The 25,776-nt window shown below is 37.5% G+C and overlaps 2 protein-coding genes and 1 non-coding gene across 3 annotated transcripts in view; all 3 read left to right on the plus strand.

Annotated features, from left to right (window-relative positions):
* The window catches only part of unc-13-4A (BAI1 associated protein 3), a 115,250-nt gene that overhangs the window by 20,426 nt on the left and 69,048 nt on the right, over window positions 1-25,776 (plus strand). Inside the window, exon 8 of the mRNA XM_074112740.1 lies at window positions 9,452-9,518. Within this exon, the coding sequence (XP_073968841.1) occupies window positions 9,452-9,518 (67 nt within the window). The remainder of the gene's footprint in view (window positions 1-9,451; window positions 9,519-25,776) is intronic.
* LOC141446240 (leukocyte surface antigen CD53-like) lies at window positions 9,531-23,959 on the plus strand. Its single transcript, XM_074112753.1, has one exon. It carries the CDS (start codon window positions 14,647-14,649, stop codon window positions 15,316-15,318), a length of 672 nt encoding a protein of 223 aa, XP_073968854.1. The 5' UTR covers window positions 9,531-14,646; the 3' UTR covers window positions 15,319-23,959.
* TRNAP-UGG (transfer RNA proline (anticodon UGG)) lies at window positions 23,019-23,090 on the plus strand. Its single transcript has one exon. It is a non-coding gene; the product is annotated as a tRNA-Pro (tRNA).

Genomic DNA, 25,776 nt, shown 5'->3' on the forward strand with positions numbered 1-25,776 from the left:
CTAGGATCTCGTTTTGGGAAAAAATGTTATTTGTGACGCAAAGAACAAAAATAATAATAATTGAAGATTTTAAAAAAATGTAGTGTAATGTAATGGTTGTGGGTGAATCTGGATAAATTTGTTTTATCATCAAATAAAAGCAATCATCACACGTTTTGGGAGGTACTCTGACTGCGAAAAATGTTATTTTTGACGCTAATTCGAATCCCGCGTATGCAGTCATTCTTATTACTTGAAAAATCATAATACTTTTTTTTAATAAAATGTAATCATACGCGGGATTCGAACTGGGGATCTCCCACTTACAAAGCCACGCTCTTGACCACTAGAGCAACATCCGCCCCTCCCTAGCAAGATATTCTCACCAAAAACATTTTTTGCAGTCAGAGTACCTCCCAAAACGTGTATTTCTGGTGGAAAATTAATATTGAAAACCGTTCACGAATAGATCAAATTGTAACTTTGATCATAAATATCTCGATTAATATAGGGGTATCAAAACGGGGTTAACGTCATTTTTCTCAGTTTCTTATTTAGTTTCCATAATCATTGTCAAAAACCAGTGGGTCCTTATGGAACCCCAATCGGGTTTTTAGCCGTATCTCCGCCAAAAATGAAGTTGATGTGGAAAATTTGAAAACTAGACCAAAAAAAAAAACATATAGTTTACGTCGTGGGTTTTTTCGAAATTCCGCTTTCCTAAAAAGTTATTAGCGATTGGTGCATTTGGATCACCCTGTATATTATTTACTACATATTCTGTTTTTTGATTAGCCATTTTAATTTTGCCTACGTCACAACTTTATTCCGCCATTAAAAATTCTAACTGATCTAAAATATCAAAGATAACGTGACATCATAAAAAACTACTAGTACATACATCCAACACAGAAGCGCGTTCGTTATATGACGCAATAGTTCCCCCACCCTATTTTGATAGTAACCAATTTTTTATGTTCCTGTTTGGTTTTATTATTTTTAAGTTTTAATTAATGGTTTAATAAAAACTTTACCATTCTAACTATGGGATGGCTTTTTAAAATAGAAGTTATTTCATTAAATAGGTATAAAAAAAATAATTATTTTTATAAAGTCTTTTGTTTTCAACATTTTTTAAAAAGGATTACTTCTTTAGAAGTTATTTTACTGGAAGAGTAACCGGAAGTGAAAAACCAATTCAGTACAGTTGATTTCCGGTCATGGAATCTTCTTCCATAATTTATTAGATACTATGAAAAGTCCCTCATTATTACTAAATAATTTTAATTTTAAATTTGGCTAAAATGTTTTCCATCAGTTGAAAAGAAAACTGTGAAAATTTGACGATGCATGTTCGACGACTTCGCTGACGTAATATACGAGGGTCGTTTGAAAAGTGCGTGCAAAAATAAAAACTACTTAATTTTTTGGGGTAAACCTTTTTTATTTTTCAACATAGTCTCCTTTTAGGCTTATACACTTCGTCCAACGCTGCTCTAGTTTGTTCATCCCTTCCGAATAATAGGATTTGTCCAAGTCTGAAAAATAGCCATTCGTTTCTGCAATCACCTCCTCGTTTGAATAAAATCTTTTTCCCGCCAGCCATTTCTTCATATTGGGGAACAAATAGTAGTCCGAGGGAGCCAAGTCTGGAGAATAGGGGGGATGTGAAACGAGTTGGAACCCTATTTCCATTAATTTTGCGACCACAACTGCTGAGGTGTGAGCTGGTGCGTTGTCGGGATTGAAAAGGACTTTTTTTGTGGGCCAATCGTGGGCGTTTTTCTTGCAGCTCAGTTTTCAAACGGTCCAATAACGATGAATAATATGCACCTGTAATAGTTTTACCCTTTTCCAGATAGTCGATGAGGATTATTCCTTGCGAATCCCAAAAGACAGTCGCCATAATCTTTCCGGCCGAAGGAACGTTCTTCGCCTTTTTTTGGCGCAGATTCCCCCTTGGTAACCCATTGTTTAGATTGTTCTTTGGTCTCAGGAGTGTAGTGATGTATCCATGTTTCATCCACAGTGACGAAACGACGCTTAAAGCCCTGCGGATTCTTCTGGAAAAGCTGCAAACCATCCTTGCAACACTTCACACGATTTCGTTTTTGGTCAAGCGTGAGCAATCGCGGCACCCATCTTGCGGATAGCTTTGTCATGTCCAAATGTTGATGCAAAATATTATGTACCCGTTCATTCGAGATGCCCACCTGCACTAGCAATCACACGCACCTTCACTCTTCTGTCATCCATCACCATATCATGGATTTTATCAATGATTTCTGGAGTAGTAACCTCAACAGGGCGTCCAGAACGTTCAGCGTCACTTGTGCCCATATGGCCACTCCGAAAATTTTGAAACCACTTATAAACTGTTCTAATCGAAGGTGCAGAGTCACCATAATGTTTATCAAGCTTCTCTTTAGTCTCCTGAGGCGTTTTGCCTTTCATAAAGTAGTGTTTAATCAACACACGAAATTCTTTTTCGTCCATTTTTTGAAAATCACCCGACTTCCTCGATTCAAACGAATGCCAAACACAAAGAAATAGACCGATCTGGCTGAAACTTGGTGTGTGTTCTTCTAAGAGATGTGCTACTAACTAAATATAACCTCGATACGCGCCAGTAGTGCTATCTCTCTGACTTTGCACGCACTTTTCAAACGACCCTCGTAATTAATATTGACTTCTCTGTATAGAGTACCATTTCAACGAAATGGTTCGGTCCTGTCTCTTGTTTACTATAAAATAAAAACAGTTAAAATCTTCTGCAGTGAAAATAGCAGAAAATTGCATGACCGGAAATCAACTAAGGATACTTCCGGTTTCTCTTCCTGGAAAATAGCTTTTGTTTTTTTTTTTCTCCCAGAAAATTAGTTTTAGGGGCATTTTGAAGAGATGTAAGGATAGAGTCCCTCTCTATGTGTTACTTGACCATGTTTACGTAAGAATAAAATTTGTTTTAAACCAGTTAAGGGTGGAATTTAGTTTAAAAAAAACCACTGTGTGCGGAATTAAAATCAGGACAATGACGTGTACGATATATGACGTCGAACGCAGGGCACAAAACTACCAAAAGTTTATAACGTCAGTAATAGTCACAGCAAGCAACATTTTCTGCAATCTCTCTGAGGGCTTGAGATTACAGAGCATTCTGTGCTCATAAAAAAAAAATCTCGCACCGCTTCACGTATGCATTGCTCCTAGTTAACTAGGGGCGCCGCAAGAGCTTTTTGAATTCTGTGCAAAATGAAATCATGCTCGTTCTGTGAGGTCTGAACCTCTAACTAAAAGGTAAAAACGGGCATTTCCCAAGGGTTGGAGAGCTTCTATTCGTGTGCGTAATTCCCCCAATCTCTAATGCGGAGACCAAACATGTGTACCAACCACGTATCATTTGGCTGACTCCCACCGCAGTTCTATTGGGTAAGATAAAGGAAACATCCCACCAAAATGATATTCTTATTGTATTTTATTAAAATTTCGAGTTTTTTTATAGTTAATGGCAATTTTATATTTTGACGTGAATACGTCTTTAAATTTGCTATCATATGAAGGCAATCCAAAAAAACCTAATGATAACAAAAATCGGGGGATATTGTTTGGCATTACAGTTTCGAATCTATCTTCTACATCCAAAATTAAATTAGACCACTGGATAGCTAAAGGATCAAAGAATTCATTACGATAAGCGAGCACTGTGATGCATCGCGTGCGGTGGAGGGGAAAGCGCCGCCATTTTGAGATCATTTTGCTGCGTATCGAGATTTGCAATTAGTACAACTTTTGACTCGGAGAAGCTACGATGTTCTTTTAAGTTTTAATCGTCAGCTGTCGTCACAATCTATCGATTGTACATAAAACATTAGTGTAAAATAGTGACAGTGAATATAATAAGGTGTTAGAATAGAAAAATATTATCAAAAATATAATGTCGGCCTACACGCGTCGAAAAGCCAAAACCAAATACAGGAGATCGTATACGGTTGGAAAGGGCTTCTCAAGAACAATGGAATGGTAATAAAACACCATATGACCGAGTCCAGCTGTGCCGTCGGGAACATAAAAGAATGAATGCGGCCGAGCGGATCAACGACGGTGTCAGTACATCTGTGCAGCTGGGGCGGTTGAAATTATGCAAGTGGATGATGAAATCGCTTCTACAACGACAACGGACTGTATAGGCATAGATTGTGTTCGATCGTCGATTTGTTTCCTTGATTTCATCCTAAATACAAAAATATTTTATAAAAATTACGTAAACGTATTCACGTACAACACACGGCCACACGTTAATTTTTTCACAACGAGTATACTCGTCGAACGCAGAGATTTGGTTTGACTTGTACGAGTATACACGTCCAAACACGCTTAACTGATTAAAATTCGTAGGGTTATATAAAAAAAGGTTTACAAAATGAGAAAAATCTTCTGAAAAGATGGTATTTTTTGTTATTGCCAACAATTAACCTTATTAGCATAACTGTCACCTCTAGTTTAGGAGAGTTCCCTGGGCACAAGTAATGGGGATGGTAGAAGTAAATGGACCAGTTTTATAGAGATGGAAGTGGGACGACCACATTGTGATGCTGGGGGGGCCGCTAGTATTTAAGGCTGGGCCGGCAAGATTATGGGGATTTGCCGTCAGGTTCTTCTTCTAAAAGTGAGAGGTTTCGGCGTGGATCAGCTGTTCCTGCGCTCTGTCTAGCTACAGGCTGCCATCATGGCGGCTCTTCCTCTTTCGCAGATCTCTTTAATTTTCCATCGCCATTCGTCATCAATATTGCAGCCAGTCCTCCCCACCCATCACTGCTCACTCTGCTCTTCGGCATAAATTATTGACAGATCACTTTTTCTTCTTTCTTCTTTTTATTGGCCTTCGGGCATTTTATAAAACGAACGTTTGAAACGTGATTATTTCTAAATCTCTGGTATTTGCCGACAGATGGAACCCAGGTTCTAATTCCCAGTCTCATTGCATTACTTCTTGGAGACGGCTGTCTTTGGAACATTTTACCACAGATTACTTTACAATGAACTAGGAAAGACGTGCCACAGAAAGGCTAAACAAGTAATATTCATCCAGGCATCTTCTTTTAAACAATTGCAAGGATCCCCATTTTTTTTTGGTGGTGGAAGGAAAACATTTCTAAATCTTCTAAAATGAAAATGTACTAAACAAAAAGGTGAGGAATCATATAGAGAGCGTCCCACTAAGCGCTCACAACCATCAAAATATACCTTCAGCCGCGTTCCACATGGACGACCGCGGCCGTAATGGTCTTGGCGAAAACGTCACTAATGACGTCATTATTTTCGCTCACGCGAAGCTCACAACGCCCCACCACCTTAAGAGCTGAGTCTCTTGTGGGCGTTCAGAAATTTGGCACAATTTTTAAAAGCAAAGATGGCGACCGAAAAAATTATCTCATGTAAATGAAAGTATTATTTCATGTAAATAATAGAATGTGTTTCTCGAAAGTCTACAAAAAATAAATAAATAAATAATTACTTATCCCTTTACATGCTAAATCACTGAATAACGACCAATTACACTTTGATAGTTAATAATACGTGGCCTAAGTTTTCGCTTTTCACCATTGCGATTTTGTAAAATTGCATTCCACTCTTCATCGGAACTAGATGAAGAACTTTCTAAAGCATTATTACGTTGCATTAATAAATATCCTACTGTTGCCACAAAAGACATTTTAATTTTATTTAAACGTAAATTTTATAAATATTCCACTAAAATGCAATATAAAAATTGAATTATTTACAATAGGTATTTTTAATATAAGTCAACTTTACTCACAATTAATAAAGTTTATTATGACTGCATAGAATAGAATAGAATAGAATAGAATATATTTTATTTTGCCTGTACATATGTTTTACATACAATAGACTCGTCATAATAATCACAATAAACTAGTTATAATGAACTTTGAAATGATCCGTCAAACAATGTCTTTGTACAATTTACTTCAGTTCACTCAACTTTGAAGTGAGTAACAGTCCATCTACTTGACAAGAAGTCCTCTATTTTATAAAACATATTATTCAATAAGAAGTCTTTAATAATTTTCTGAAATTCCTTTTTCTCTGTATTTCTTATTGATTGTGGAATTTTGTTGAACATCCTGGCTGCCATCATGCCCGGCGCCTTGTCAGACCTACACAATCTCCGTCTAGGCAAATGTAAGTCATTTTTGCTTCTTAAATTGTAGGAATGTTCATCACTTCTTAAAACATTTTTCTCGTTGTTCTTTATATGCATTATATTGGCATAAATAAATAACGACGGTAATGTTAATATTCTATTCTCCTTAAATAGTGGTTTGCAGCTGTCCATTTTTCTACTATAAAACATCATCCGTAAGGCCTTTTTCTGCATTTTAAAAATGATTTATGAATATAAACGGGGTTAAAATTAAAAAACAACCTCTTCAAGCTTCTGACTTATTTTTGAGGTCGCCATTTGTAATGTTTACATGAACGGTTAAAACACCCCGTAGTCCCCATTCCACTTGGGTTTTTGATTGTAACAGTCGCAAGCAAGTGGAACGGGCAAAACCGCGGTTGTGAGCATGATCGTTGTGAACGCTTAGTGGAACGCACCCATAGTGGAGAGCTAAATTCTCCGCTTAAGGCTGGAAACATAGTGTAGCGGCGTTTCCATTCCTTATCCAACACAAATTGGTTTTGATGTAGAAGATCCTTTAGGTCCCACAGGAGGTTTATTTAAAAAAACTACACCAATAAATGCAGCAATATCCATTTTAACCTTGAAAATTGAGCGCGATGAGCGCAAAGAAATCGAACGCGTTACAACGCGTTGCTCTACTCTCTCTCTTGGTAGCGTTGGTCTATCTTCGCTTTGCTCCCCACTATACGCGGTCCCACACGGTTGGTTACCTTGTGTTTGTTTTTGCCGCTTTGCTCTTAGTTATCATCCCCGCTTTGCTCGCCGCTCCACTATGTTTCCAGCCTAAGGCCTAAAGCGAAAGGAAGATAGAGCAACGCTACCAAAAAAGAGAGTAGAGCAACGCTACCAAAAAAGAGAGTAGAGCAACGCTACCAAGAGAGGGAGTAGAGCAACGCTACCAAAAAAGAGAGTAGAGCAACGCTACCAAGGGAGGGAGTAGAGCAACGTGTTATGACATGTTTGATTTCTTCGCTCTCAATTTTCAAAGGTTAAAATGAATATTGCTGCAGTTATTGGTGTAGTTTTTTTAAATAAACCTCCTGTGGGACCAAAAGGATCTTCTACATCAAAACCGATTTGTGTTGGATGAGGAATGGGACAGGATAACATTGAAATTCGTCCTTTTCTTGATTAACATGCCTTCAACACTGGCTAGTATGTAATCAAATGTTGAAATAGACATTCGAAAATACGCATGAAACTTGCTAGGATGCTCTCGAAGTTGTTGGTACTAGTGATGGAATTCAAGTCTAGTCCTGATTATATCATGAACACTGCAGCCTCCTTCTTCTAAGCTGCAGTAAATACCAAAATTTTCATGGAAGATTTTTGTATAGAAGTAATTCCTCCATCATGTCTCGTCAAAAGGAGAAACGCGACTAAACTCGGTCACTATGTGCATGCGACTCTTTGCTCGTTGCTCGTCGCTATTTTTAAGGATACCGCTTAAATGCGTTCTCCTGGCAATTCCAGGGGAAATGTTTCAATTTATTGTATAAAGAAAATTGTTACAGGAAAATCTTGAAATCAAATTTTCTTGAAGTGGCACTTTTGGCCATCTTATTTCCTTTCCAGTTCCCGATATTGCCTGACCCATCCGATGTAAAGCGGAAACTGTATTTAAAACTTTTATCACAAACTAACGTTCGAAGTGATTAACAGGAAAGGCAATAAATCTAAATCAAAATGGTGATGATAGAGCCCCAGCCAGGTTGGGGCTATGACTATGACTTGGTGGTCTAGAGGTGGAGAAAGAGCCGGAAGTAGATGACGGCGAAGGTGGTGCTCAAGCAGCCAGGCAGTTCTCATTAGATTTGCTGCCGTCGTACCAGGAGAGCGGCTACTAAACATTCTGGTCACGGAGTTCTTCTTCTTTTAGAGCGAAGGGGGCGGGACGCGTCGTTCGCGTCCAACTCATCATTCTTGTCGCGGGGCGGCGGAAATAGCACAGTGCTGCCTTACCAAACTAACTTCTGCCCCTGCTGTATAGAGGAGGATCAAGGCTGCCAACATGTCCCAGATAATAAAGCCTAGCTCTAAAGTTCTACACACAGCTATATTTCTAGTAAATTAACCAATTTTACCCAAACTGGGACTCACTTAACACACTGAAAGGTCAATTGAGGGGTCATTTAAAAACTACACATTGTGCATTCTATTATTGTAACTGCCCGGAAATGGATGCGATTGGCCAAAAAGCTGTTTTGCCTTTTTATTTATTACGCTTCTCATTTTCATAAAATTGCCAATGGCAGCCAAAGGGCGGGAAAGTTAATAGTAGTGGGAGGAATTGTAATTACCAGTTTCCGGTTGAGATTTATGACCGGGTATTTACTACTTTTCTTTTTTTTACTGCAGCCGAATAGATCTATTGTGCTTCCCGCTGATACCCAAGGATGGAACAATCCAGCCAGTAAAGTTCCGGAAAGGGAGTGGAGAGATGGCGACTACTAACCACTACCCGGTCTTTCTTGGTGAGTTATTACTCACCTCTTCGCTCCAGTTGATCCTCACCAAGGTATCCAGAAGAGAACTTTCCAAGAGTATTCTACATACAGCGCATTTCCCCCTCTGTAACTACCTGGCTCTCTCTTCAGGGAAGTCCTTCTTTTGTGGCGTATTTTAACCAAGGGCCAGTACAGGCACAGCCACAGTAGTACCAATAGCCAGTCTTCCTTAACCTGTTAAGTGTGTTTGACGTCGTGTATGACACGTCAAACCAAATCTCTATTACGGTGCGTTCGACGTGTATACACGTTGTGAAAAATATAAAATTGCCATTAACTATAAAAACTCGAAATTTTAATAAAATACAATAAGAATATTATTTGGTGGGATGTTTCCTTTATCTTACCCCCAATAGAACTGCGGCGGGAGTCAGCCAAATGATAAGTGATTGGTACCCATGTTTGGTCTCCGCATTAGAGATTGGGGGAATTACGCACAAATAGAAGCTCTCAACCCTTGTGCAATGCCCGTTTTTACCTTTTAGATAGAGGTTCAGGACCTCAGTACGAGCATGATTTCATTTTGCACAGAATTCAAAAAGCTCTTGCGTCCTTGTTAACTAAGAGCAATGCATACGTGAAGCTGTGTACAATTTTGTAGAAACACTGACGAACTAAATACCAACTGCTCACATGTCTATGCAAGTGAGAGTGTTAGTGGTGATGATCTGGAGTTTGCTTCACCAGAGTCTGGTAAAAGTGACAACAGGTCGCCTGCCTTTTTACATTGACCATTTGTCTGTTCTGTTCACAGCCTCCCATTGTGGTGTTGAACGTGATCGTGCTGGAGGCTGAAGGACTGGAAGCCAAGGACGCTAATGGTGAGTGTCAAACAGTTTTTTCTTTGGAGCGGGGGGATGGGGTTTGGGGTCTCACTTAGCGAAGTAACCCAGGAGAACTTAGTACACGCTTCTTAAGTAGTTAATCTTTACTCGCCGACAGTTATTAGATCTGTACGTACATTCTGACTAGTTCTTGGTCGAGTCAAACACATGGCAACATTTCGCTAAATGTATTCTTACCTGACAGTAGGTTCCGAGCTGAAATCACCTCCCGGAAGTGCTGATATACTAAATTGAATTTTTCATTTTTGGGAGTTTTTCCCCCTCTCAAAACCGATTCTTTCGAATTTTACATCAAACTTGATCTGCTACTTGTTTACTTTATCTATAACTTATAAAGTTATATAACTTATCTATAACTTTAAGATATAACTATAACTTTATCTACGAGTATAACTTTTATTTCTTAACAATTTTCCCCCGGAAAAAATCGATAAAGCTGGAGAGGGAAATGGGAGTAGGTTTTCTTCTGAAGAACCAATGCAAGGTTTTGAGTTTTCCTAAAGGCCATGGGTAAATATGCTGCTGAAAATTTGAGTCCGACGAAAATTCTACCACCGGAAGTACCCCATTTCTGTGCGTATTTTTGGCTTTTCCCTAAAGATACCGCCAGAGATTTCCTTTAAACTTTTTATTATCATCGGAATCGTGTTGAGCTACAACTTTTTACTTGAGAAATTTTGCTAATATCATTGGGTTAAAGCAGAGGTCGCCAAAGTGGTCTATATAGACCCTCCGAGGGGTGTATTTAACAAAAGTAGGGGGTCAATCTGAACCAGGGGGTCGAAGGAAAAGCAACTTCGAACCCAATATAGCGGAACCTTGCAAAGGAACACCAGGCAAACCCATCCCATTAATTAAGAAGCAATACTGTAGTTACTTTACTTATTATTTAATAAATATTAAGGTATTTAAATTTCAACATTAAGATATTTTTCATAAAACTATTTGTTACACTAACAAACTTTACTATAAATTTCTCATATTAACCATTAAATAAAATCTAAGGCTTAAGACCGGGGGAATCGAACCCACTAAACCAACAATACATCTTAGCTTTGCGGGTCTAGCCTATAACCGCCTAACATACTTTACTATAAAGTTCTCATATTAACCATTAAATAAAATACAAGGCCTAGACCGGGGAATCGAACCCACTAAACCAACAACCAACATTATAATGGGACTGCTTTCATTTTGGCTTTTAAAAGAAAATTCATTTCTTTAAGTTTGTTCCAGTAAAATTTATTTAAATTTTAAATTAATAAATTTGTCGTTAATCAATTAAATAGAATATAACGGAAAAGAGTACTTTTTAACAACAATTGAATCAAACAGGAAACATTTGATAAGAACCAATGGCAAAACTCGAGACAGAATAATAATAATAATAATAATAAGGGAAGGGCCCACGCGGAGGTCCCGGGTTCGAATCCAGCAGCTGACCCTTAGATTTTCTCTTCCTAGGAGCTTCTTACAGCTCACTGTCCGGTGATGGACAGTGTTGTCTGTAACGAGAGAACACTGTCCGGAGGCCGGCAGTGCACTGGAAAAAGCTCCGGGCGCTAATGACCTCAGCTGTTGATGCGCCAAAAAAAAAAAAAAAAAAAAAAAAAAAAAAAAAAAAAAAAAAATAAGGGAAGGGATTAGCTATGCGGTTAGCGTACTTGATTCCCACGCGGAGGTCCCGGGTTTGAATCCAGCTGCTGACCCTTAGATTTTCTCTTCCTAGGAGAAGCTTCTTACAGCTCACTGTCCGGTGATGGACAGTGTTTTGTCTGTAACGAGAGAACACTGTCCGGAGGCCGGCAGTGCACTGAAAAAAAAGCTCCGGGTGCCAATTACCTGAGATGTTGAAAATTCGTCAAAATTAATGTTTTTCTATACTTTAATGCATTTACGTCAAAAAATAAACAAATTCTGCCAATTCCAGCCATTCAAATATGACAAGAAACAATTAAAATCTAAAGTTTCCGCTGCCTTTCTAAACCCTCGCAGAATAGGACATTTCAGCAATGAGAAATGATAGACGTCTTCCACAACATCAAGATTGCATAATGAGCAATTGTGCACACGTTCGGATCTACGAGTTACAGAGCAATTCAATCCCAATAATTCCCCCCTCCACACTTTCATCAAAATGGACATAAAATACCGCTTATTACTGACGAGACAGAATCATTGAACCCAGTTCTATAGAATAATCGGTTCTGATTGTGGACGAATTCAACGGAAAATACGATCTTCAAACAATTTTACTGCCGACCCATTACGTAGTAGATACGTAAGGACTCACGCGTACTTTTTATGAAATGTTTTAATCTAAAATATACTTTCTCCCTTCACAGTGGACAGGAATAGACAGGAATAGAACCCGATCCTATCGCTCATTTCCCCCCAGAGAAAACATTGATCGTCACTTTTTTCTGGAGCAAGAAGTTAGTGAGGGATTTCCTTTTTAAAGAAGAACCGGAAAACTCCTCTAACCAACTACCTTCCCTTAAGTTTATAAAATCACTTCCGATCCACCACTGCTGACTAAATATATTTCTTTGAGTAAAAAAAATAAATAAATAGAGGAAATGGCAACAGTCTGAGCATACTCAAATCACAACCTGCTTAACTTCCTACTGTTTACTTTTCCTTTCCGTTTTAGAAGTTTACGCTTTGAATTTACACCTGACAAATATTCTATCAATATCTTCGTTCAGATTAAATTACTTTCTTGTACTGTAAGAGTTTTATAAAATCCTTAAATGTTACATTAGTAATAAGGTGTCCCTGAAGACAGACATATTTCAATTTGTAATTGCCCGGGAAAAGGTAAAAAACTGGGTTTAGGAACGATGACGTTACGGATGTACGTGGAAAACAATTAGAGCGAACTCACGCGCGTACATACTCCATTCCCCCTTTCCGGTATTGACGTCATGGAAGTTTCTTAAAACTATAAACTTATACGTAAAACTCTTGCGGAAAGTACAACATTTATCCAGTGAAGTCTTATTTTCGCTCAACTGATATTTAATCCCCTACAGCAGCGTTTCCCAACCTACGGTCCGCGAGTTGCTGGTTGCCGGAACGCCATAAAATAATCCTATAATGGCAAACATTAAAAAATTAAATCATAAAAATACCAGAGAAACGTTTTTTTTTTCGATAATACATAAACATACGAGGGAAGGGATTAGCTATGCTATACTGGACTCCCACGCGGAGGTCCCACAGGTTCGAATCCAGCTGCTGACCCTTAGATTTTCTCTTCCTAGGAGCTTCTTACAGCTCACCATGTCCGGTGATGGACAGTGTTGTCTGTAACGAGAGAACACTGTCCGGAGGCCGGCAGTGCACTGGAAAAAGCTCCGCCAATAACCTTAGCTGTTGACGCGCCTTAAATCATAAAAAAAAATAAAATACATAAATATTATTTTAATTAATAATATTATACAGTAAAGTTGTTACAATGTACAGTAATAAGGTTAGTCTGTCTTAAGATATACGAGAAAATATAATTGCACATTTATCAAGGATTAAAATTGTCTTTCATGGAGTATTTTCCCAAAACCCGAAATCACAAATGATAATTCATATTTCATACCCCTTCCATAAAGAAAATTTAGGAAAAGCTACATCATTATCCAATAAAAGATAAAGAAAATTTAATAGAATTATCATGTGACAGAACTTGAATTATAACTATGTAAAGATCTGCTTAAAGAGGCTGGATTGTAATGAGTAAGCTCTATCCAAGTAACATTAAATTTAATTGGTACTTACAGGTAGTTGAATGCTTAAAAGAAATTAATTTAGGAGATTTGGGCACAAATATAATAATCGTAAAGAAGAACTTTGTAAATTAATTAATAATTTTGAAGAGAAAAATATATAAGCAATTTTTAATTATTTAAAACAAGTTTTAAAACTAAGATCTTACACTTTACAAAGTTTATAATGTGAACATGAACTTAGAACTCCTTTGTAACAGATAAATTGTATCTCTATACAAATAAAGATAATAATAGCGCAAAATAACACACTCGGAATAACAAATTTCACGAAATACAATCATTTTTACGAAGTGGTACAATTTAGCATGATGTACTAACCAAGTGGTCTAAGCGAGCCAAAAAAAAGGTTGGGAAACGCTGCCCTACACTTACGTATATACGTAAGACTGTTGTTTTGTCTCTGGGGTATAGTAGTGGAAACCCAAGTTTCATCTGTAGTCACAAACCGGCGTAAAAAAAATCTTGTTGGTTGCGCTGAAAAACGGGCCAGACTTTGTTCGGACATTTCCAATCTGGTGCGTTTTATGGTCCAATGTCAAGAGCCGCGGCAACCATCTTGAGGATAATTTTTTTTCATTCCCAATTCTTTGGTTAAAATGTTATATATCCGTTCAGATGACATCCCTACAGCTTCAGCAATCTCTCGCACTTTCAGTCGGACGATCCTCCATGACCTTTTTTTGCACTTTTGCGAAAAAAAATTGTGGGGTAGTAGCACTTTTTGGCCATCCACTACATCGGATCATCATCTAGGCTCTTCCGACCAAATTTAAACTCGCTGGTCCACTTGGCAACAGTTGAATATGAAGGAGCAGAGTCCCTACAGTGTGTTCTGAAGGTCGGCATGAATTTCCGTTGCTTTCATACCTTTCTTTACGAAGTACTTAATCACTGCTCGAATCTCAGTTTTTTTTTTTCCATTGTCACAAATCACTACGCGGGAACTGTCAACAAAGAGTCGTCACTACCATTCTCCTGCAGCAAGAGCACTGACGCGCCACGTGTTCACTCACAAAGGATGTGTGATTATTGCGCGGGAACCTCGTTGCTCTAGCACTGACATCTAGCGGTGATTCCAAGAACTTTTCAAACCACCCTCGTAAAGGATATTATAGGGTAAGAATAAATTAGATGTTTTGAGCATAGATTACCTGGCTAGAGTTAGTCCGGGTCAGTTTGATTAATAATTAATTTTAAATAGCAGGTGTATTTTGGAGTAGGTTGCCATAGTGACAGTCTCACCTGAGATTTATCAAGTGCTAAACTGTGGGTTTTTTGTTTTCATTGTTTTGAGTTTTACTAATTCAAATAATTTTGGAATGGGATGCCTTCCGCTGGTAATATGGCAGCTCATATTCGTCATCACCAATGGGGTGATTGCGCTGTCCGGCATTGTGCTTATCGCGTTTGGCACTTACTTGTTGAACTTCATTGGCATCAGAGTTACCAAACTATTGCAGTTGAACTTAAATATAGTGTTGCTGGCGTTGGGCATCTACATCCTGGCAATTGCAATACTTGGATTTGTGGGCTTCTTTAAAAAAAGTGCGCTACTGTTGATGATTTTTGGTGGATTGGTGATAATGAACTGTATAGCCACTTTCGCTATCGCTTTTACGGCCATCTCCATGAACTTGCATCCTGCAGATTATGCTGATCAGTTAGGCAGTCTGTATGATAACAAGGATGCTGACTCGTTGCGTGCTATAGATGAACTCCAAACGAATATAAGATGTTGCGGCCCGAATGGGCCGACAGAAATGAAGGAATTCACTTCGTCCTGCTGTGAAGCCGAAGTGAAGAAATGCGACCAGTCGAATGCGTACCAGGCTGCCTGCATAGAGCGTGTACAAGTGATCATCAGGTACTTTCTCATGGGCGCAACATGGGGTTCACTGATAACATGTGGTGTAAGCATTCTGTGCTTAATAAGCGCCTTTTGCATACGGGCAGACGTAAGTCGGCAGGAAATGCAAGAAAGAAGGCAGTAAGATGGTGAAGACGATGACCACGAAGAATCGCTAGTTTGTGTACATCAGTCAATTAGTACTTACTTTTGGATATCATATTCCTCTCAAAAGAGGGGAAAGCAAAATTATATTAAAAAATTAATTTGAATATTATAAAAAAAGATAATTGTTACTTCATTAATAAACAGTATTAAATAAACAAATATTGGAGTGTTTAACAAATTTTTGTGCGTATGCAATTATTAATGCGAACAAAGGTATCACAATTATAGGATCTGCTTTTGGAATCATGTTTAAACCAGTTAAGCGCGTTTGGACGTGTATTGACAGGTCAAACCAAATCTCCGTATTACGGTGCGTTCGACGTGTATACTCGTTGTGAGAAATATAAAATTTGCCATTAACTATAAAAACTCGAAATTTTAATAAAAATACAATAAGAATATCATTTTGGTGGGATAATTCCTTTATCTTACCCAATAGAACTGCAGTTGGAGTCAGCCAATTTGGTCTCCGCATTAGACATTGGGGATTTAGGCACACAAATAGAAGCTCCCAACCCTTGTGCTATACCCGTTTTTTACCTTTTAGATAGAGGTTCAGGACCTCAGTTCGAGCATGATTTCATTTTGCACAGAATTCAAAAAGCTCTTTTTCTTCCTTGTAAAAGCTCTTGTGCGTCCCTAGTTAACTATATAGGCAATGCATACGTGAAGCGGTGCAAGATTTTTGAATGAGCACAGAATGCTCTGGTAATCTCAAGCCCCCCCAGAGAGATTGCAGAAAAAGTCGCTTGCAGTGACTATTATGACGTTTTAGTGACTTTTGGTTGTTTTGCCCTGCGTTCTACGTCATATACACGTCACTGTCTGATTTTAATTCCGCACTCTATGGGAGGGTTTTTTAAAACTAAATTCTGCGCTTAACTGGTTAAGAATTGGTTTAAATTTAATAGACAAATGTCAAAAGTATACATTACTCTGTGTCATCAAGATAAAATTAATTTAGTAAAGAAGAAAAAAAAAACAAATCATCAGTTTGTATCTTCTAAAAACGTCATCAGTATTTTTTTAAGTACCTAATGCTTCAGTGAAAAAGAAAGAAAAAAACCATCAGTTTGTATCTTCTAAAAACGTCATCAGTATTTTTTTAAGTACCTAATGCTTCAGTGAAAAAGAAAGAAAAAAACCATCAGTTTGTATCTTCTAAAAACGTCATCAGTATTTTTTTAAGTACCTAATGCTTCAGTGAAAAAGAAAGAAAAAAACCATCAGTTTGTATCTTCTAAAAACGTCATCAGTATTTTTTTAAGTACCTAATGCTTCAGTAAAAAAGAAAGAAAAAACCATCAGTTTGTATCTTCTAAAAACGTCATCAGTTTTTTTTTAAGTACCTAATGCTTCAGTGAAAAAGAAAGAAAAAACCATCAGTTTGTATCTTCTAAAAACGTCATCAGTATTTTTTTAAGTACCTAATGCTTCAGTGAAAAAGAAAGAAAAAACCATCAGTTTGTATCTTCTAAAAACGTCATCAGTATTTTTTTAAGTACCTAATGCTTCAGTGAAAAAGAAAGAAAAAACCATCAGTTTGTATCTTCTAAAAACGTCATCAGTATTTTTTTAAGTACCTAATGCTTCAGTGAAAAAGAAAGAAAAAAGTCATCAGTTTGTATCTTCTAAAAACGTCATCAGTATTTTTTTAAGTACCTAATGCTTCAGTGAAAAAGAAAGAAAAAAGTCATCAGTTTGTATCTTCTAAAAACGTCATCAGTATTTTTTTAAGTACCTAATGCTTCAGTGAAAAAGAAAGAAAAAAGTCATCAGTTTGTATCTTCTAAAAACGTCATCAGTATTTTTAGGTACCTAAACCTTAGATAAAAAAAACAACACCAAATCATTAGTGCATTCCAAAAAACGAAGTCCCTTAAGTACACTTTCTTAAAATAAAAAATATTACCTATAATGTCCTAAAAAGTTGGGCCACCTCTATTCTCAAAGTTATCTTTTAGACACTAATAACAAACTACCAACTACATACATATATGGTGCTTCTACAATTCGAACTTTGTAAAAAAATACTTCAATAAATGAGAAACCTTAAAGAAATTAAGTTCAATTGTTCATTAACACTGGTCCAGTCCAAAAAAGTATACACATTTCTGTTGCCAACAAGGGTGAGGTTACTTTCAGCAAGGTTATATAGGTCGATATTGTTTGTGTTTAACAATACATACTTTGTTTAGCTGTTGTTTATTCTATTCTTTTGTTGACTTTAAAATTATTAATACAAAACATTAAATACAAGAACTTTTTATTATTTTAACAATATATAGGTATATTTTAATGGCACGAGTGTAAACAATAAAACTTTGTATGCACATAAAATAATTCTCTCGTAAATGGCCGTAATCTAATTAATCCTTGGAAAAAATGTTGGAAAAATATAAATTGTTGGGCCACCATGAGTTTAAGGAAAGCACTTTGTGAGGAAATCTCTTAAGTGAAGTGGTCACTTCCGGTGGAGGAATATTGCTCGCTAGGTTGTTGTCAACTTCCTCTGGTAGGAGCCAATCTAAATTTAAAGTTTTGGAAATAATTAAAAAAACAAAAAATAAAAGAAATGTTCGTGCGCAAACTATATTTTTTTTTTTTTTGGTATTCAAGGCACGTCACCAGAGGTTATTGGCGCCAGGAACGTTTTTTTTTTCCAGGGCACTGCCGGCTCCGAAAAGTGTCCTTTTTGTTACAGACAACACTGTCCATCACCGGGCAGTGAGCTGAGAGTAGCTCCTAGCAAGAAGAAAATCTAAAAGCCAACAGCTGGATTCGAACCTGTGATCACCGCGTTGGAATCCAGTGAATTCGGTAACCAATCCAGCTAATTCCCTTCCCTAAGTGGAATAGTCAACCTATTGACCTGCAAAGCTAAGATGTATTGTTGGTTTACTCTTTAGTGGGTTTGATTCCCAGTCTTAGGCCTTGGGTTTTATTTAATGGTTAGTATGTGAAATTTATAGTAAAGTATGTTAGGCGGTTAGAGACTAGACCCGCAAAGCTAATATGTATTGTTGGTTTAATGGGTTCGATTCCCAGTCTCTAGGCCTTGGATTTTATTTAATGGTTAATAAAAGAATTTATAGTAAAGTATGTTAGGCGGTTAAGAGACTAGACCCGCAATGCTAAGATGCATTGTTGGTTTAGTGGGTTCAATTCCCCCGGTCTCTAGGCCTTGGATTTTATTTAATGGTTAATATGAGAAATAGTAAAGTATGTTAGGCGGTTAAGAGACTAGACCCGCAATGCTAAGATGCATTGTTGGTTTAGTGGGTTCAATTCCCCCGGTCTCTAGGCCTTGGATTTTTATTTAATGGTTAATATGACAAATAGTAAAGTATGTTAGGCGGTTAAGAGACTAGACCCGCAATGCTAAGATGTATTGTTGGTTTAGTGGGTTCGATTCCCCCGGTCTCTAGGTCATGGATTTTATTTAATGGTTAATATGAGAAATAGTAAAGTATGTTAGGCGGTTAAGAGACTAGACCCGCAATGCTAAGATGCATTGTTGGTTTAGTGGGTTCAATTCCCCCGGTCTCTAGGCCTTGGATTTTTATTTAATGGTTAATATGAGAAATAGTAAAGTATGTTAGGCGGTTAAGAGACTAGACCCGCAATGCTAAGATGTATTGTTGGTTTAGTGGGTTCGATTCCCCCGGTCTCTAGGTCATGGATTTTATTTAATGGTTAATATGAGAAATAGTAAAGTATGTTAGGCGGTTAAGAGACTAGACCCGCAATGCTAAGATGTATTGTTGGTTTAGTGGGTTCGATTCCCCCGGTCTCTAGGTCATGGATTTTATTTAATGGTTAATATGAGAAATAGTAAAGTATGTTAGGCGGTTAAGAGACTAGACCCGCAATACTAAGATGTATTGTTGGTTTAGTGGGTTCAATTCCCCCGGTCTAGGCCTAAGAATGTTTGCTAGTCGCCTCCGTCCACGACACCTATTGGGTAGTTGGACGTAGAGCCCGCCTGAAAAAAATAGGCAATTACTTTACTTCACTTTTTTTACTAGTCAACCTATTGGAAAGCTATTCATTTTGATAGAACGACCGGTTGATTAACACAGCTCTTTAATCAGCAAGTGTTACGCTGAAAGTAGGTCAAGCTACAGGTTGGCTACTCACCAGATACAGGTTAGCCTAACTGTAAGAGCCTAAAAAAGAGAGAGAGAGAGAGAAAGTAAAACGGAAAACAGCAATTCTGTGGTGGTGTCGGCCATGTTTTCGATGCTGGTCTGCCGAGAGGTCTTAATCCAACAAAGGGCAACCTCCTTCCAGAAAGTGGATATATAAAGTTTAGTTGGGACGAACTCCAGTGTGTATCTAATTTCCGAAGTTGTGGCATTGCTGGTCCCAGGAGATACTCGGACATTAACTTAAACTTCTGACCGTCCCAACTTTAACAATTACTTCTTCCCGAAGTTCCTCACCCACAACGAACACAATTGTAAATTGTTTATTTTCTAAATAGAAACTTTTTTTTTACTAAAATGAATGAGGTGGTGGTAACTCTATCTTCAACGTTATTATTCAGGAAGTGCTCGTCCGTCTGAATATAAGGTGAGAACGCCAACCGTTTTGACCAACCCGACTGGGATACCCTGAGGTTATGGACGCTCTTGATAGGGGGCTCTAATGGTTCTCGAATCCTGAATCAACCACAATCCGTCTGAACCCTCATATGACCTCCTCTTACTTCTATTCTCCAGGATCTAACTCTTTTTTTTCAATTTCAATTTCTACATTTTTTTCGAAATGTTTTAATTTTCAGACATATTGAACTCTTCCTAATATCATCTAGTTTGCACATAAAAGGGAGCCTGCCCTTCCAGGAGCAAGATTTAGTGGGATGGATTAAGAGGAGGGGAAGATTGAGATGGCTAGGGCATTTAGTGAGGAAGGAAAATTCCCAGAGTTCCCGGGAAAATAATGAATGGGTACCCAGGGTGGAGGTGAGAAAAAAGAGGAAGACCGAGGATTAGGTGGCTGTGGATGATGTAGAGGAAGACATTAGAAGTCTAGGAGTAAGGACATGGAGGAGGATTGCTTTGGTGATAGAGGAGACCCAAGGTCCTTTGAGGACCGTACAGCCAGAGGGGAGAGAAAGGGAGCCTGCTTCCATCACTTCCTCTTCCTAGTAAACGTCCTTCCCGTCACGGGCAATAACTGATAGCATGAAGAAACGATGTCTAGGCCATTCATTGTAAGCTGGACGCGGTAGAAATTCTAACTCCAGATTTGAGTTTATCCTTTCTATCCGATTCCAGCCTGTTTAGGCTCGCATTGCTGCTAAGAGGGGAGGGGACTCTTCCCAATTGTGACATGATAGTTCGCCCATCAGGAAATGTGTACTCAAATAGGGTAAAATAAAGCAAGACCTAGGTTACTACTAGTTTCTATAAAATCGTGACGTCACTACTCCTCCACAACATACCGCCATTTCCAGAGAAAATCTTTTAAAACCAAGACTTGGGTACAAAGTATGTCCTAAGTTTACGTGAAACATTTTCAGGATTATCTTGGAAATATAGAAATATCAGGAAAAGATTGTTTTTCCGTGGATATTTGTCCATTGTAGTATTTTGGCAACGCAATTGAGAAGTATGTCATGTGAGGTCATGATGACGTAATGTGTGGCGTCATCACTTCCGGCACAAAAATTCGTCCCAGAATCGGCGAAATCATACTACTACTACTACTATTCCTAGATATCTTGCAATGATGATATCAAACCGGAACTGCAAGCGTACAATATTCTGGAACAGCACTTAGAGGCACGGGATAATGTTCCAAAATTAAATTATTGTAACGATTTTCGAGGAAAAAAATCGCATAAGACTGAAGAAAATACTATTTTGTAAACATCAATTTCCGGTAAAAAAAATTTTCTTCACATTTGGAAAACAGGATGTTAATATTAGCACCACGACGTGGATCTTTAGAGAGAACTCTAAGCAACCACCTATCTTCATATAAGGTTATAGATTTACACATTTACAATCAGAATGTCAAGTCTAAAGAAAATTCGTTGGCGCCATTTCCGGGGGTGGGGGAATCATAAAAAGAAAACTGGGGAAATCGCCTCAGTGGCTAATTATGTGGAAATCTCGGATCAGAATTGGGAAATCTGTTACGGTTTGGTTGCGAAACAATGTACCAAATTTAAAAGAAAACCTACAGAGTTGGTAAAAATTCACTTTTTCGGACTAAGATGATTGCTGTTCATTATTTCCAACTTAAGAAATAGGAGTCCCCAACTCAGTCCATGAACAGACAAGACAGAAGATACACCAACCCTTTAATGATGTAAAACAGTATATTGTAAACTAGCCCTGAAGATGACCTACACCCTAGGTCGAAAGCTCGGCAGAATAAATGTATCACGACTGAAATGGCGATTATTTTTTTCATCCTATTGAGACTAAGATGATGTTAACGCGGACATTTCCTATGATATAAACTTTTCCTATGATCCACCAATGATGAGAGAAATGGAAATGAGGTCAAGCATATTGATGGTACTCCAATTTAGAAATGCCTTTTTGATGGAGAAAACAGCAAACCATGGCTAGCAGTAAATGGATAATTTACCCATGTGGTAAGTGTTTGCCACGTGTGGCAAATGGGAGGTGGGGATAAGGTAATAAAATGGCGCCCATTAGTGGTAAATGTGGAGCTCCTAGTGTTCTCTCTTTCTCTCTCATATAGTGGCCAGGCTATTGAGTTGCCCAACATGGCCGACTGGTCGCAGGAGCTCTCTCGCTCAATCCTGGTACTCCTTTTTACACCGAGATTATCTGCCAAACTCAACATCCGTACTCTTTATGGTCAATTTCATCTGAATCCCAGGGATCTCTCTCTCTCTCTGACAAATCCACTATGTCAGCGACATTCTACAGTCGAATCTCTTCGTAGGATCGCAAGGCAATGCTGGAGGTGAACGCTCCCTCTTTACTTCAGTTCTCCCGTATTATACTTCGAATTTTGGAAACGTACATGTTTTGCCAGCAAAATTCCCATTAGAGGGAATCGTACTCCTGCACTTTTCTGTCCTGGAACAATGAATTTGTGTGTGTATGAGTAAACGAAATATTGGGGAAAACGTAAACATCTCCGGAAACTGGAATGGTTTCCGATTGGGGGACCCGAGAGTTGGTAACTTGGCTAAGAGAATCTCGATACTGGATGTGATGTACCGCTTTTCTTAATGGATTTTTTTCCATTTCCTTGGAACTGGATACAATTGTGTTGGCCACATTTTCCTGTTAGAAATTCTATTAAATAGCCCTTCTGATTGTGAGGGAACAGTTTGGTTTGCCTCGAATGGACCATTTTAGAAATTCACACAGTTTCCGTTTGATATAATATTCTCTGATCTCTCTAGTAGTGATGATAATGTTCCAATTACTCAATCTGTTAAATATTAATAACTAACAAACAATAGAGACTTCAATCAGAATCTATTTCCATTTTCAATTATTTAAACATTTACAGTTTGTTTAATTTCTCAAAAAGTAGAATATACAAGTATTTAAGAATATTTACACTTTTCGTAACTAACATCTTAATTTTAGATAAAAAGAAAAATTAAATACGTATAAGACAAAAATAATATACTGCTAGTATTTAATATTGTAAAATTAACACTAAGTGAATGTCCGCGGCCGCTTGGTCTAGGGGTATGATTCCTGCTTTGGGTGCAGGAGGTCCCGGGTTCAAATCCCGGAGCGGCCCGTAATTTTTTTTCTTTTTTTTAATCGTTTATTTTAAATTTTTATTTTACTGTATTAAAAAGTTTCAATTACTTTATTATTTTATTCATAATGATTTTGGGGAAAAACGTTTTAGTCGACTTTTATCGATGTATTCAGTCATTTCAGAGAACAAACTGTATTTTAAAATGAATTAAAAGAGCCATCTTTGTGAAAATCTATCGGCTATTCACGTAAAATTGAATTTTCATGAAATACTTAAAATTTTTAGCAAAAAGTAGTTACAATAGGATGAAAAAGTTATTGCCAATTTCAGTCATTATAAACTTTATTATGCCGCGAGCTTTCGACCTAGGGACTAGTGGTCAGGGGTCAACAACCCGCGGCTCTTTTATCCAAATTTTGTGGCTCTTCAGCCTGCCCAAAATACATTGTATATTTCAATTTTATTGAAACAAATGAAAATTTCATTTATTAAAGGTATTTTTTCAAAAATAATTTTAAATTGAGATTTAGTTTGAAATTGAATAGAATTATATTAAAACAAAATACGTAATTATAAAAGACTGCCGCCATTTTCATTCAAATAAAGGTTTTAGTTATTATTTATTTGTTTATTTACTTTGAAATATGTGTAAATAAATATATAAAATTGTCGATCAACCCTTTTACCAAACAGTTTTAAAACATTGAATATTATAAAATAATAATTTGTGAGTACAAATGATCTACAGAGTTTGTTTACACACTACCATCCTTGCGGCTCTTGGTAAGATTTATTAAAATTATTTAAGGAGAAAATGGCTCTCTACTTAAAATAGGCTGGCTGACCCCTGGCCTAGGTCATCTTCAGGGCTGAGGAATATGAATAAATATGTTTACAGTGTGTTAACAATTATATTATCAATTAATTATACGAGGTGTGTTCAAAAAGTAACGGGAATTTTCGTTTTTTGAAAAAAATATTTATTTATTCATCTACATTAATATTGTCGCCTTCAAAGTAGTCCCCTTCGCATACAATACACTTGTGCCAGCGCTTTTTCCAATCCTCGAAACACTTCTGAAACTCGATCTTTGTGATAGCTTTCAGCTCTTTCAGCGATTCGCTTTTAATGTCATCTATGCTTGTAAAACGACGGCCTTTTAATGTTCTCTTTATGTTTGGAAATAGAAAAAAGTCACATGGAGCCATGTCTGGCGAATATGGAGGCTGGGGCATCGTTAAAGTTTTGTTTTTGGCCAAAAATTCACGAACAAGCAATGAAGTGTGAGCAGGTGCATTATCGTGGTGCAAAATCCATGAATTGTTTTGCCACAAATCCGGGCGTTTTTTTCGGATTGCTTCACGCAAACGGCGTTGAACTTGTAGGTAGTACTCCTTATTGATTGTTTGACCTTGTGGCAAGAATTCATGATGCACTATGCCATTAAAATCGAAGAACACAGTGAGCATAACCTTCACATTCGACCGCACTTGTCGAGCCTTTTTCGGTCTTGGCGATCCAGAATGCCTCCACTGGGACGATTGAGCCTTAGTTTCGACATCATATCCGTAAACCCATGTTTCGTCTCCTGTTATAACACGTTTCAGTAGATCCGCATCGTTGTCGACTTCATTGAGTGACTCTTGAGCAACTTCCATTCTCCGCTGTTTTTGTTCGAAATTCAACAATTTTGGAACAAATTTTGCTGCCACACGTTTCATACCCAAAACATCCGAAAAAATTTCATGGCATGAGCCAATTGATATGGCAACATCATCAGCGACTTCTCTGATTGTGATTCGGCGATCGTTCATAACCATTTCTTTCACTTTTTTCACGTTTTCATCGGTTGTTGATGTGCTTGGACGTCCAGGTCGTTCGTCATCTTCAACGTTTTCGCGGCCATCTTGGAAACGCTTATACCACTCGTAAATCCTTGTTTTACTCATAGCAGACTCACCATATGCCTTTATTAACATTACACACACTTTATTACACTTTATTTCATTTTTTACGCAAAATTTAATACAAATTCTTTGATCCATTTTTTTTAACATACAAAAATCGCCAAGCTCGAAAAACACGTCTAACCTTAACGGCTGCCACTTAAGTAAACAATGAATATTACTGAAAATTTTATCGTACTTCAGGGGCATGTGTACCAACATAATTAAAAAAAAAAAAATTACAATCAGACTCTCCAAACCCGCGAAATTTAAAAATTCCCGTTACTTTTTGAACACACCTCGTATTACAATGAATAATGTATAATGTAACGAAAATTTACACAAATATTTACCTAATTTACAATGTACTGTTTCACGAGTACATCATTACAAGGTGGGTGCGTCTTCTGTATTGTCTGTTCATGGACTGAAATGTGATCGGTCTGTGTGTGTGATTGTGTTTGTTTGTAAGGAAATCAGTGTTGCCAATTGTTGACATAATAAAGTTTATAATGAAACTGAAAGTGGCATTAATTTTTATACTGTTTTACATTACGTATTAGAAGGTTGGTGCGTCTTCTATCTTCTCTGTTCATGGACTGAATATGAACGGTCTGTGCGTAATATGTGTTTGGTTGTGTGGAAGTCAGTGTTGCCAATTGCAACACTGACATAATAAATTTTTTAATGAAACTGAAAGTGGCATTAATTTTTTCATCCTATTGAAACTATGATTCAGTCACCATAAAATAAAGAACAGTAAATAAAAAGTAGT

This window comes from Rhodnius prolixus, unplaced genomic scaffold (genome assembly GCF_049639745.1).
Source record: "Rhodnius prolixus isolate KJV_2025 unplaced genomic scaffold, Rpr scaffold_1, whole genome shotgun sequence".
NCBI lineage: Eukaryota > Metazoa > Arthropoda > Insecta > Hemiptera > Reduviidae > Rhodnius > Rhodnius prolixus.